Source organism: Cebidichthys violaceus, unplaced genomic scaffold (genome assembly GCF_023349555.1).
Source record: "Cebidichthys violaceus isolate CVI_PGR_0920_01 unplaced genomic scaffold, fCebVio1.0.p SCAF_14, whole genome shotgun sequence".
In the NCBI taxonomy this organism is placed as follows: Eukaryota; Metazoa; Chordata; class Actinopteri; order Perciformes; family Stichaeidae; genus Cebidichthys; species Cebidichthys violaceus.
The window spans coordinates 12,046,208-12,061,038 of NW_027176307.1; the positions used below are offsets into that span (position 1 = coordinate 12,046,208).

The 14,831-nt window shown below is 45.3% G+C and overlaps 1 protein-coding gene across 12 annotated transcripts in view; it reads left to right on the forward strand.

The window, feature by feature from the left end:
• The window catches only part of epb41l2 (erythrocyte membrane protein band 4.1 like 2), a 41,493-nt gene that overhangs the window by 13,367 nt on the left and 13,295 nt on the right, over window positions 1-14,831 (forward strand). For all 12 annotated transcript variants that reach the window (XM_068708898.1, XM_068708909.1, XM_068708906.1 and 9 more), the window contains exons 4-14: window positions 619-876; window positions 4,203-4,307; window positions 4,468-4,510; window positions 8,408-8,483; window positions 9,607-9,703; window positions 9,799-9,923; window positions 10,108-10,195; window positions 11,703-11,855; window positions 12,068-12,165; window positions 12,729-12,901; window positions 14,157-14,233. In XM_068708898.1, the coding sequence (XP_068564999.1) occupies window positions 619-876; window positions 4,203-4,307; window positions 4,468-4,510; window positions 8,408-8,483; window positions 9,607-9,703; window positions 9,799-9,923; window positions 10,108-10,195; window positions 11,703-11,855; window positions 12,068-12,165; window positions 12,729-12,901; window positions 14,157-14,233 (1,293 nt within the window). The remainder of the gene's footprint in view (window positions 1-618; window positions 877-4,202; window positions 4,308-4,467; window positions 4,511-8,407; window positions 8,484-9,606; window positions 9,704-9,798; window positions 9,924-10,107; window positions 10,196-11,702; window positions 11,856-12,067; window positions 12,166-12,728; window positions 12,902-14,156; window positions 14,234-14,831) is intronic.

A 14,831-nucleotide genomic window follows, 5' to 3' on the forward strand; every position in this document is an offset into this window, starting at 1 on the left:
GTTGCTGCAAGTCCGTGTGTCCGCAGCCAAGTATTGTTGTGGACACACGGACTTCATTAGGTTACTTATTTTTATTTTAACATTAAATAAGAAACCCATGGATGAAATGTTGTCAGATAGCTTCTTTCACGATGCTCAAACAGTTTAAAGGTTCACGAAAATATTCACAGCAGCAGACGCCGACTGTTTGAAACTGCTGCTCAGCCGAGAGAGAGACACACACACACACACACACACACACACACACACACACACACACACACACACACAGACACAGACACAGAGCCATTCTCCCTCACACACATGCACAAACTGTTCCATCCAGTGATCACATTAAGACACCCAGGCCCACCCAGTGACATCAGCCTTTCAGTAATCAGGCCAAAAGAACCGCCTGCAGATTCTAAGAGCAAATTTCGGACTAGAGAGGGAGTTACACAAGGAGAGTGATCGAGAGAACGTAGTCTTCCCTCTCGCTCAGTTTGGACAGTCGGATTTCAGGAGATTACCTTCATGCTACTGAAGAAGATTGTATGTGATGGCCACAGTGGGGAGCACTGTGTAACTGTGGTTTGACATCATTTGTTCTCCTTTTATTCTCCTCGCAAACTCCGTCAGCCTGCCAAGGAGGAGAAGGTGGAAGAGAGTGCTGAGAAAAGTCCAGAGGAGACGCCGGTGACAGCAGAGGGAGAAGGAGCAGAGGAGCAGAAGAAGGAGCAGGAAGGGGAGGCGGAAGGTGAAAAGGAGGGAGGAGGAGACGAAGGCCAGACTTCTATTTTCCAGTCTCCTCTTCGCCTGGTGAGGAAGACCAAGATGAAGCTGATGGTGTGTCACGTGACCCTCTTGGACGGGACCGACTTCGCCTGCGAGGTGGAGGTAAGACGTCAGCGAGACTCTGAGGGTGTGGAGGAGAACGCTGGGTAAACGATGCGTCATGTGGAAATATCTTTTGATTTATCAATTTCTCTGCAAATACTTAAAGCACATTTCCTCACCATCGGTTTGGATGAGAAGCATGATGGATGGAGGTCAGGTCTGCTCTGATCACATGGGATCAAACCAGTGTGTTGTGGCTGAATTGCAAAATGTAGGAATAGTGTTGTGGTGCGAGATAAAATAGTCCCTTTTAACTATCAGTTTTTTTTCTATATTTGATGTGTCCACTTATGAGTGATTAGACGCAGACACACAGCAGACACGTTAATGGGAGAATCGGCAAGTCGTCGTCTTTTAGAAAGACGGAGGTTCCGTTTAGAGAGACGCGTTGTCTGTCCTATGTCCTCTTGCTGGTCATGTAGGCCACACGTGAGTGCCATTGTGTCAATGATGTAATTGCTAATAGGATCAGATCTGTGTGTGTGTGTGTGTGTGTGTGTGTGTGTGTGTGTGTGTGTGTCTCTCTCTATGAGCGTGGGGTATTTAACTTTCTGACTCAAAGTGCAGTTATGGCAGAAGCACTCGCACACATTGTTTGGGGCGGGGTTAAGGGGATAAATGCAGAGCACGCTACAGGGGCTTGTCTGGTGACCATGACACACACACACACACACACACACACACACACACACACACACACACACACACACACACACACACAGATGTAGTGAAAGATGGCATTCCAGAATCACTCTAAACAATATTCAATAAGTGCACAGACGGACCAAAAGAGGAGTGGAAGGAATGACTTGCAGATGGAAGGGTGGGGGGATTTACACACACACACACACACACACACACAGATTACGGGGGTCCCACCAGATTAGTTTTCTGCATCTGCTACTCCCTAACAGGCACGTGCCCTAGAGCCCTCTGCACACACTCAAACATACTCTCACAGGTCCTCACAACGTCACATGTTCTCCATGCTGCTCCATATAACCAATTAAGTTTGGTATTTACTTTACTAGAAATTTAAAGATAAGAATAAATAATGTGTCTCTGCACAGTTCCTTTTTATCCGATGGTCCTTCATGTGTTTTTCTCATTATTACCACATGTATGGTTAAAGCAGCATGCACTTTTTTTCTCTTTTTTTTTTAACAATACCCCTCTTCTAATTCCCACACCGCCTCACATTCAGTGGGAAGCAGCCCAGAATAGCCGCTGTCCTGGTCCACTTGAGCTGTTAACAGTTACATGCCCGGATCCCGGGTTTCCCATTTGTTTTTTTGGGGGGGGGGGGGTTTCAACCGGCAACTTTATCACGGCGAAACCTTTCTCCCCTCATCTACAGTATGCCAACGCCCAACAGCGCGCCTGTGAGTGTCTCCGGTCCTTTGAACAGTAGCTGCTTTGTCTCGCAACAGAAAACGCTGATAGTGCGACTAACTGCTATTGTCCTGAAGTGCACACACACACACACATCCATATCCATCTATCCATCTATCTCTCCCTCCCTCCACACATGGCATAGTTGGGTCGTGAGAGGGAGAGATGCACAATGCATTCCAGAGATTACATTTTCTGTTTTGCCCAGCAGTCTTCCAACACACACAATACCACACACACACACACACACACACACACACACACACACACACACACACACCAGTTTCTACTCCAACTCTTCACGTCTATCCTTCTACCACGTCCTATTTATTAAACGGACGCCATCAAATTCATCCCGGTGTAATACCTCGCTGCATATGTTATTCGCCGTTAAGCCTTAGGGTGGAAATCTCTCTTTTTTCTTCTTCTTCTTTTTTTTTCTGCCTCTCTTTAACGGCTAGTTTCAAAGGAGAGTCTTAGTGTCACATGGTCTTAATGCTGTTTCTAAGAATTTCATTAGTATTGGTTTCAGCAGGATTTTAGTGTCACACGGTTTAAGTACCGCTTCATAGAATTTCATTAGGGATTCAGGCATGAGTCAAGTAGTGTTTGCATACATCAGGCCAAGTTGCTCTGGGGTTGGATGCGTGGAGCAGCAGTGCATTTACTGCCTCGTGTTTACTAGTAGTTCATCTCTCGAGCCCTCATGCGGTCATTACATGGTCTTCATGATTGCATTCATATGATTTATATTTAATTCATCTCAACTTTGCAGTTAAACCATTTAAGTACTTGTTGATGATTTACAGTCATGTTTTCAGCTGTGGATGCAAACATCAGAATTCTAAATTGGTCCCTTTGCATTTCCTGTTCCATTGTTTGTTAGTGCAGTAGCTGACAGGAAGTAAACTTGGACCAAAGCTGTTGCCCTAGAAAAGGCGTATAGTCCAGAGTGGATCAGCAGTTAACTCTGCAATACGTAAATAGTCCTGACGTGGTGAACCATGCTAATGTATGACAGTTCTTCTTAGGGTAGTGCCTTGCTTGGAGGCACGCCGGCCCAGACACAGACACCCTGAAAGGTCACATTCTTTGGGGCGGTCAGAATGCAGCTGTACTGAGAGAGAGAGAGAGAGAGAGAGAGAGAGAGAGAGAGAGAGAGAGAGAGAGAGAGAGAGAGAGAGAGAGAGAGAGAGAGAGAGAGAGAGAGAGAGAGAGAGAGAGAGAGAGAGGCGCATGTCTTTTGACCGAGTGTAGGAAAATACCGCAGATGTTTTCAGCGGTCCCAGGACGAGAAGAAAAATGCACTCTTTCATCCTCGTTCCCTCCACTTTCACCACGCTCCCTGCCCCGTCTGTAACTCTGTGTCTGTCTGTCTGTCTGTCTGTCTGTCTGTCTGTCTGTCTGTCTGCCTGCACAGTGTTAGACTGAAGCTGCGCTGGCTAACTGGAAAGAAATGAACGTTATTAAATTATTTCATTATTTCACATCTTTTTTGTTTTTTTTCCCTCTTTTCCACCCGCTCTCTGTCTGACCTTCTGTCTGTCTTAAAGGCCACTGTTGTGTGTGTGCGTGCACCGCATGGATGGATGTGTGCTAAATGTCATTGTCATAGTTGAGTGTGGAGGATTTTTATGGCGAAGGCCCCCATCGGGCCGATGAAGGAATGCGTTGCCAGGACGCAGATGGAGGGACGGAGAGAATAATGGGACTGATGTAATGAAACAGAGATGCATTGATAGGGAGGATTGAACCGGAACTTTATTACCATACCATACATATTGCTGCGATTGCTCAAGCTTTTGAAAATTACATTTCAACTGGAAAATATGATTTAGTGGCTTTTTAAATACTTGGTTTTCCCATCAGAATGTACAGAAATGCACAAAGTCTAACTTTTTGTGTTTTGGATCTCTCTCTCTCTTTCTCTGCAGAAACGTGCCAAGGGCCAGTTCCTGTTCTTTAAGGTGTGTGAGCACCTCAACCTAATGGAGAAAGACTACTTTGGACTCTCATACACGGACAGCCATGAACAGAAGGTATGCATTCAAACACACACACACACACACACACAGGATGTACCGTAATAATAAGTCAGTAATGTACACATGTAGAGAGCGCAGACACGGACGTCTGTATAGTGTCTTGTGACACTGTTTCTTGCTAGAGCTTGACTTTCTTCCTGCTCTGTGTCTCCAGTGTTGGTTGGATCCCACTAAGGAAATCAAGAGACAGATACGCAGTAAGTTTTATTTTTCTCATCACACTTTTGCTTCCTTAAATTTCCCACCCATCCCTCGTCTCCCTCTGCCTGCCTCAACAACTTGTTTCACACAATAAAGGGGCTTCAACTTCTCCGCCAAAAAGGCAATGAATTAGATATGAATCCTGACTTAATAAAAGAGTTCAGGTATCCTTATGTTAAAGGAAAAAAAACCGAACAGCATCACAACAAAGTCAAACAAAAACCAGAGACATTTGAAACCAAACGACAGCAGCTGGTGTGATCATGCTGCTTCATTATTCATCAATCTCTTTATCAGCTGTTGTTGATTTTAGAAGCGGGGCGGGGCATCTCCTGTTTTGTTGATGGACGGCTATCAAGTGTGTGTGGAGCAACCGGGCGTGGTGTTAAAGCTCTGCGTCGTCTTTGAATACACACACGCGTCTGTAGCATGACGGCGTCCATGATGCGCATGTTTCACATCGGTGCAGAGTGCAGTGACAAACGGGATCTTGTTAGAATGAAGATTAGGGCTGAGCGATATGGCCTAAATCTTCTGTTGCGATTAAGGTCATTTCATATATCATCACAATACAGCGTATGTGAAATAACCAGATGTTTTTTTTTTTATACCCTTGTGTGACTCAAACACATGACTAATGAAAAGTACTGAGTATTTCCTTATTTATTTCAGAACTTTACTGCAAAAGAATTAGATTTTCTGTTATTATTACTTTATTACTAGTTTAGACGATGTAATTGTGTTTCACGATAGCTAGATATGATTGTTTCACTATATGATTCCATTGAAAGATGATAAATTATCATATTGACTTATCACTTAGCCCTGCTATAGATTAATCAGGTCGCTGTTTCTCCAGTTTGTTATTTCGATTGTTGAGTATTTAATTAGAAGTTGTGCTATTTGTGGTTGGACTGTTTTTAATTTATTTGTTGTCCTACGTGATTTTTGAAGAATATGCTAATAACTCTAGCTGACTGTCATGAAAGAGTCTTCTCTTCAGGAACAGCTTCACTTGTTTTCTTTTGCTGTTTCCTCCTCGCGTCTCCTTCTTACAGTGTGAGTCAAAACAGGCTTTAACTCACAGCCAAACAAGCTTCACAAGTTTCACTTTTAGGAGAAAAAAACCCATAATTTTGGCTCATAAAGTGTTATTTTAGAATTAGTGTGAGGTAGCTGGGTGTGTGTAGTATTTGTGTAAGCACCACAGTGTGTGTGTGTGTGTGTGTGTGTGTGTGTGTGTGTGTGTGTGTGTGTGTGTGTGTGTGTGTGTGTGGTGGAGATGCATGCCTGTGTGTTTGTGGCTGTGTCGCTGTGTGTGCCTGTGGTTCATGGATGAGTGGTACACAACGTGTGTGTGTGTGTGTGTGTGTGTGTGTGTGTGTGTGTGTGTGTGTGTGTGTGTGTGTGTGTGTGTGTGTGTCATGTGAGTTGGATATTCCTGCCGCTGTGTGTACAGACATAGCACCACACAAATGACACCGTTCTGCTCTAAACTACTATCAGCGTTCACCCGGCCGTCACTTCATACCACAATGTGTCATTAGAAGTTAACAGAGCCGTTGCAGTCACCTGTATGACGATGACTCAGATAAACATTGACTCTAAATGAGACTTATCTTTTTTTGCTCTACACACTTCCTTGAGGTTGTTGTTTAGTTTTGTGGGTGTGAAGGTTCTGTCTAGACTCCTGCCCACAATGCAGCTCACTATGAACCAAAGCCGTGTGGGTGTGTCTGCGCTTTGTGTATCGTGGCTTTGCAAAAATAGAGGAAAAGAACATGTCAAAATGCGGTAAATCGGATCCGAATAAAGTAGACAATGAGCCGCGTAGAGGGAAGTTGGAAAGTTGGGAAAAGCGCAACATCAGAAAGATAACCTTTATTCCAGTAAGCTGAAGTGTCGGCTATCAGAATCCGACAGAGTCAATAAAAATGATGGCTGTGTGCAGTCAAAGCCATTGTAAAAAAAAAAAAAAAGAGCACAAAGGAATCAGACCAGTCACATTTTAATGAGATGTTGATAACGAGAGCAAGGTTTCCTCGGGCTGGATTTCTCTGGAAGCCGAGCAGAGAGACTGACGGGGTCTGGATCTAGTCCAGGCAGTAAACCTCTCCGGTGCGTGTGGCTGTTGTTAATGTTTAACAGCAGCCACACAAGCAAACTCACCGTTATGGTGTTGGATGTCTCACCGTGCGGACACTGTCATGGTGCATCTGCAGCCAGCAAACAGCAGCTGCCTATAGGATCATAGGGGGAAAGTTTCAAACGTAGGGTCAAGCTTGTACATTTTTATTTATGTCTGCAATAAAAAATAATTGTAAAAAAGGAATATGGGTGGGAAAGACCGGTGAATTGTTGCATGCTAGGGAGAGACGTGGACGTAGAGAGGTGAGGGATAGGGTGTGTGTGTGTGTGTGTGTGTGTGTGTGTGTGTGTGTGTGTGTGTGTGTGTGTGTGTGTGTGTGTGTGTGTGTGTATTGTATGCGTCATGGAGCGTATTGATGGGTGGGTCACGTAGAGAGATGAAAAGGTCACGAGAGACTCCCAAAGCACTTAGTGCGGCCAAGGTGCCCCCAACACACACACACACACACACTCGTACTCACAGACATGCTAGTAACATGGCCGTCTGCACGCGAGATTTTCCATTTCTGTACGTCGAGCGACAAAAGTGGAATCTGTGGAAAGAAAAGCAACGACACCATGATCTTTAGTTTTCACCTCATCTTTCCCGTCGCGTTACATCACAGCGAGAGAGAGTCGAGCTTCCTCTTGTCATTTCACAGTGTCCACCATCCTTCCTGCTCCTCTGGGATGCAGCTGTGAAGGGTGTGTGTGTGTGTGTGTGTGTGTGTGTGTGTGTGTGTGTGTGTGTGTGTGTGCGCACGTGCGCCTGTGTGTGCACGTGCGCCTGTGTGTGCACGTGCGCCTGTATATATGCCGACCTGTGTGCAACCTTGGAGGGGGAAACGGTCTCGATGTGATGTCAGCTTTTACCGGATGGAAATTTCCAGATGACGTGATCTCCATCTTATATTGTGTGTGTGTGTGTGTGTGTGTGTGTGTGTGTGTGTGTGTGTGTGTACGTGAGTGCGTGTGTGTACATGCATCTCTGTTTACATGCATCTCTGTGTGTGTGTGTGTGTGTGTGTGTGTGTGTGTGTGTGTGTGTGTGTGTGTGTGTACATGCGTGTGTTGTGGCGCCGAGCAGTACAGTGAGGGCGGCGATGGAGAAGGTGGCAGGCAGGGCGAGGCGGCCTCCTGCAGGAATGAGAATAGGAAATTGGAGCCAAATGGAGATTGGTAGGAAATCCAAAAGGAAACCACATTATGACTAAATGATGAAGATATTATGGTGATGTTGCGTGTCTTTGTTTTCTGATGCTGATGGAAAAAGATTACAGTTTGGTATTTGATGAAGCCAGAGTGAGGTTATGCAATACCAGATCTGCTGGTGTGTGTGTGTGTGTGTGTGTGTGTGTGTGTGTGTGTGTGTGTGTGTGTGTGTGTGTGTGTGTGTGTGTGTGTGTGTGTGTGTGTGTGTGTGTGTGTGTGTGTGTGTTGTACCAGGCTTAGTACTGTCTAAAATCTGTTCTGCATTAGTCGCACTCACTCACAGCCACTTCTCTCTTTGTCTGTCACACAAAACACACACACACACACACACACACACACACACACACACACACACACACACACACACACACACACACACACACACACACACACAGATGGGTAACATGGGTAGAGGGACGGATGGAAAATAATAAAAACAACCCGGATCATAAATCTTTTCCAGTTCTCATATACACATATTCCCCTGTCTTTACGATACATGTTGACTTTATTGTGCTGTAAATCAGTCTGAACAATAATCTCTCTTTCTCCAGATAACAACTGGCAGTTTGTGTTCAACGTCAAGTTCTACCCTCCTGATCCCTCACTGCTCACTGAAGACATTACCAGGTACACACACACACACACACACACACACACACACACACACACACACACACACACACGCACACACTTTACTTAAACCTACATTAAATGTTTTTTAATGGCCATTTCACTCTGAAAATGTATTTGCATGTCTAAGGCCTACAATACAAAACTAAAGTTTAAAAAAAACAAACAGACACAGGTTGGCTTTGTGCGCAGTGCTGATTCATTTAAACTTGTACGTATGCACACACACACACACACACACACACACACACACACACGCGGGCGAGCATTTAAGTTGGAGTGTATGTCTAATGGGGCGAACAACTTCTCGGAGGGTCGTAGCTAAAGGCTAATCGAGGACACACTCACTGACGCGCATACACTCACGTAGCAAAGTGCCAACTGACGTGCATTGTGGGTCTCCAGTAGCTATTTATCCTTCGACACTACAGGTGTGTAGTTTTCAATAGAAATACCTGGAGTTAATAAATAAATGGAAAGGAATGCGTTTCATTAAAAAAAACATTTTTAAAATCTTTTTCATTCTGTATTATTAAAGTAAAAATCCGTAAAATGCGTTATTGTCCTGAGGCAGTGAAGAGAAGCCCTGTAACTGGATGACTGGGGCTTAAGCCTCCATGTCATCAAGTCCCACCAAAAGGTCTTTCAATGACTTTTTTTTTTTTTTTTTCAGCGGTCAGCCCTCTGAGGTGTCCGAATTAGTCATTTCACACAAAAGCTCCATTCACAAAATGAATTCTTCCACAGAGATTTACAGCAGGGGACACATTACACTGTCGTTAATCCACACCACCACTGGACGACACACACACACACACACACACACACGTTATGCATCTGAGTTTGGGTATGTCACGGTGAGGAGAAGGTCATCCCAACAAGCACACTAAGAAAACTGTTCAACAAACGCAGCGCCAACAAAGACGTCTAATCCGCTCCAGCTGACCCTCGGGCCTCGCAGGAGGAAATTCGTCTGCTTGGATCGCTTTATTATCATCACGAACAATGGAGCCGGTTTCAGTTCAAAGAGAGGCTTAGACCGGGTTTCGGTTGTCGTTGCGGGTGGACTTGGTTTCAACTAAAAGCCCAACCCGTTTCCCCCCTCGTCTCTCTGTTGCAGGTACCTGTTGTGTCTGCAGCTCCGTGAAGACGTGTCTTCTGGGCGCCTGCCTTGCTCATTTGTCACTCACGCTCTGCTGGGGTCGTACACGTTGCAGGTACGTGTGGATGTGCGCCGCACGTCTGCCGCTCAACTGATCGCTCGTCTCCGTTTCATGCATCGGTATCCGTGGTCTCCTTTTTTGGTTTGCAGGCAGAATTCGGCGACCATGAACCCGACCAGCCTCGGCCTCTGGACAACGTCGGTCAGCTGACCTTTGCGCCCAATCAGAACAAAGAGATGGAGGAGAAGATTCTCGAACTCCACAAGTCTCACAGGTCGGAGGGAGCGGGGTCGTTTAGTCAAAAGTAGTCGGGAACAACAAGTGTTTATCTTCCTTTAGATATGTTCATGTAAAGTGTCTTTTTCATATATCGTATAATTCAGATTTTTTTCATTTATACCGCTATACTGTTCCAATCTGAGGGTGCTTTTAGTAATTCGCCTTTTGTGGGCGTTTAGGGGAATGACTCCAGCACAGGCCGACGTCCAGTTTCTAGAAAATGCCAAGAAACTCTCCATGTATGGGGTGGACCTGCACCATGCCAAGGTATGAATACATTAATATATCCTCTCCTCTTCCTCTTCCTTTCCTCTCCTCTTCATCTCCTCTTCCTCTCCTCTCCTCTCATTTGTTGTTAACATCAGGGGATTTGCACAATTTCTTTGATGTGGAAAGAGTGTGTGTGTGTGATGTGGAAAGAGTGTGTGTGTGTGTGTGTGTGTGTGTGTGTGTGTGTGTGTCTGTGTCTGTGTCTGTGTGTCTGTCTCAGCTGTACAAACACTAAGGGAGGCCGTTGCCATGGGAACAGCCAGTCTTTCTCACTGGGATAGCAGGTCATCATGAGTATTTTTGTGTGTCTTTGTGCAAGACAGGCAGTAAAAATGGGGTAAATATGCATGAGAGAGAGGGGGGGGGGGGGGTACGTGAGATTGAGGATACAGAGAAGACAAAGACATGGCCGACAGTCAGAGACGAGGTTAGAGTGAGATGGGGAAGGAGAGAACGAGCAGAGTCCCCTTTAAGGGCACGCTCCACTTGTTTGCAACACAGAGGGAGAAGCAGAGCGAGCGTTTCAAATGTTGCAAATCTTTTTTTATTTATTTATTTTTTTATGGCATACCAAAGAATTCGAGGGCCAGATCTATTTCTGTCCCGTGCCATTAATTCGTCGTGCAAGTTTCATGAACCCTTTCAGAGGAACCCTTTTCAAACACTGTAAGGCATACGAACTTATCCCAATTACATTGGACAAACACAATCACACCATTCTACGTTTACTAGAAATAACATTTGAACCCTTCTGGTAACATGAATATTATATGTTTGACGCGTCACAGTAAAAATAGCACAGGTGTAAATAATTCAATTAGGGACTGCTCCATCGAGCGGCTTCAGTCTCGGGGTCCTGGTACTATTGTGCATGCTGACGGAGTTTGTGTGTATCTTGGCATTAAACACTGAAGATTCCTTGTTTACTCACAGAAACCACAAAAAAAAAAAGCAAAGTTGTAAGTTTTTCCACTGCTGCAGCCGCTCCGTCTGTGCGTCCAAGAGCCAGAGCGCTAAAATGATTCTCGACCGGGGAGCAGAGCGATCGATGAGCCGCCGATAGCATGTCGAGGCCATGTGACATGTTTGCGTGTCCCAGTCAAACTGTCCATTATCAACATAGTGCATCCTCCATTAGCCCTACAGATTTTTCCTGTGTATATTTCACCAGTGAAATCAATACCTCCCTTACCATTTCCAGATGGCCTTGGACTTAAAAGCTTTGTCAGTGAGTTAGTCTGTCAGCTAACCATGTTAGAGTTGGACTGAAATACTGTGTGTGTGTGTGTGTGTGTGTGTGTGTGTGTGTGTGTGTGTGTGTGTGTGTGTGTGTGTGTGTGTGTGTGGTGAATGAGTTTCCGTTGACCTTAAGCAGACTACTTTAAAAAAATCAATTGATGTACAGTATGATCGGATTAAGAAAAACAGGCAGCAAATACAGCGATTTAATGATTTAACGTCAAACTATCGTTTTTCTTTTCTTTCACACGTTTGACTCCCGCAGGACTCTGAGGGCGTGGACATCATGCTAGGTGTGTGCGCCAACGGGCTCCTGGTTTACAAAGACAGGCTCCGGATAAACCGCTTTGCTTGGCCCAAAATCCTCAAGATTTCGTACAAGAGGAACAACTTCTACATTAAGATCAGACCGGGAGAGGTATGTACCCAGACACACACACATACACACACACACACACACACACACACACACACACACACTGTGAATCCAGAGATTTACTTCGCCCTACACAAGAGAATGCAGCACTTGAGATGTCTCTGCCGCGATGACGTAACGGAGTGCTCATAACATACTGGACGTATTTGGACGACATGTCCTTCATCTTTGTCGTTTGTGTGTTTCTTTGCCAGACGGAGCAGTTCGAGAGCACGGTGGGATTCAAACTCCAGAATCATCGGTCTGCCAAGAGGCTGTGGAAAGTCTGTGTGGAGAATCACAGCTTCTTCAGGTAGACATGCACACTATGAAGCGAACGGGTCCAGCGTTCGCACCTGGAGTTTAGGGGGGGGGGGATCTGATACAGCTTGTTAAGTTAACGTTCAATGGAGGACTGCGTGCTTTATCGTGCTCCACAAAAGGCTCAAAGCGTTGAGAGAGAGAAAGAGTGTATCTTGTCGTTGTGTAACCAATATGGTGCCCGGGGCGATACATACGCACACAAAAGATAAACCAGGTGCTCGTCATTGTTGCGTTTGTATTCTGTGTGTGTGTGTGTGTGTGTGTGTGTGTGTGTGTGTGTGTGTGTGTGTGTGTGTGTGTGTGTGTGTGTGTGTGTGTGTGTGTGTGTGTGTGTGTGTGTGTGTGTGTGAGAGAAGAGAGGAATAAGCTTCAATATCCTGTTGAGGGAAGAGCTGCCTGGAAACATTTTTGTCTCTCTTGCTCAAGTGCATATAGATGTGACCGTTGAGTTGTATTGCCAAAGTAAAAAGGTTTTAAGAGTCACCCTCCTCTCGCGCTTCTCAACATCTGTCTCCCTCTCCCTCCCTCTATCTCGGCCTCTCGTCACGTAAGGTTAACGGTACCGGAACAACCCACCAAGGCCCGCTTCTTGACTCTGGGCTCCAAGTTCCGTTACAGCGGGCGAACCCAGGCCCAGACCCGCACGGCCAGCTCCCTCATAGACCGACCGGCACCCAACTTTGAACGCACCTCATCCAAACGGATCAGCCGCAGTCTGGATGGAGGTAAGAGACACACACACACACACACACACACACACACACACACACACACACACACACACACACACACACACACACACACACTTTTCTCACAAAGACACACAGAAAGATGTGCGTTCCATCTTCACTTTAGACAATGTTTAATAAATGGAATGGACGGACACAATGAGGAATGGAAGGAATGAGGGGCAGATGGAAGCGGGGTCGTGTGTGTGTGTGTGTGTGTGTGTGTGTGTGTGTGTGTGTGTGTGTGTGTGTGTGTGTTTTTCTGTGTGTGTTTGGATGTGAAACGCGAGTGACCGACCAGATACAGGAAATAGCTGCAACATGTGTTTCCTGTCGCACGGTGAGAGACGGAGAAAGGGATGGAAAGAAAGAATGTCATGTGTATCTAGAAAGAGAAACAGTCCTCCACAATGAGAGAACCTCAGCATGTAGATAGAGAACATAGAGTCACTCTGTCATTACAGGGAGAGAGATGCCTCAGCATCATTTAATAATGTAACCTGATTCTAAAGATTGTTGTTAATTGTTTAAAAAGCCATCATCACCTCAAATACATATCGTTTTGTGTTAAACAGCACACACCGTTCCTTTGTGGTTTTCTGACTTTGGCTTACAGATCCCTCTTCATGCAGCTGTTTCCCATGTTTCAGGATATTCCACTACCTTGCAATGCCCCCTGCTGGACATGTTATTCCACTGCAAGCCAACAACCTTTTATCGAGGGATAGTTGGGATTATTTTAAGCATGAGGTACTTGACCACCGCCGGTGTATTACCTACAGTAGGTGGCGGTCGACACACTTCCAGGTTGTAAAGGCAAGAGAGGAGTACAGACACAGGAGCACGGCTATGCACTGCTGTGGACGGAGGCAGCAGCAAAACATACTTTACCTGAAAGAAAGGTCCACCTGTAAAATCAATGTCAGCCGCCAGCTTCTGTAGCTAATACACTGACAATAGACCTCATAAAAAACAACTTAAAAAAAAAAATCTGAACTATCCCTTTACTATACTAACCTTCTACTTTACTACAAGACCAAAGCACAGTGTGTGAACAGTTGAACTGACAATAAAAGCTGCAACATTAGCTACAGTCTGACCTTCATGCGTAGAGAGGTTTTGGAGGGGGGGAAAAAACCCAGTAAATCCAGTATCAAACTGCAGGTGGAAGAATTACACAGTGTTATTGTGTGTTTAATTATGGAGATGTTGAAAGTTCTGAAATGTATTTTGTCTGTTTCTCATTCCTTAGCACCAAGGATCAGCATAACCGAAGCTACATCTGAGAACGGCCGCGAGCCACACCTGGAGCTCCACTCTGACTCTAAGGTGTGTGTGTGTGTGTGTGTGTGTGTGTGTGTGTGTGTGTGTGTGTGTGTGTGTGTGTGTGTGTGTGTGTGAGAGAGAGATCAGAAAAAGATGGAAAGAGAAAGCATAATTCATATATAGACAGCAAGTCTTTTTGTTTCTTTGTTGTTATATTATTGCTGAGAGGCCACATATTGTCCCACAGGAACTGTTTGTGCGTTGGTGTATCAAAGAGAGACGCATCATCCTCCGGGTTGACAGAAAAATCAGCATGTTTCTAGCCGTGACGTTGTTGGCTCGTCCTAGCGTGTACACAAGCATCACTTTTCGTTTGTGTTGGAACAATGAAATGGCAACAGACGTGGAAGGAATAGCTGACTGCATTAGACCGCTATGGGACCCTGCATAGTTACAGGAGTTTTTCGGGAGGTTTAAAGGCCTTTACACACCGGGGGCGAGACGAATGAACGTCACGGAAATGTGAAACTCTGGCCTGCGGATGTTACCCAGAGCAGCCTGTCTGTCTGTTGTGTAGCCTAACCTACTGTGGGCTGTTTTATTGAGTCTCCTTTTAGCGGAATTCATTTGAGTTGAGTCTAAATGTCTAAGGCTTTTATTG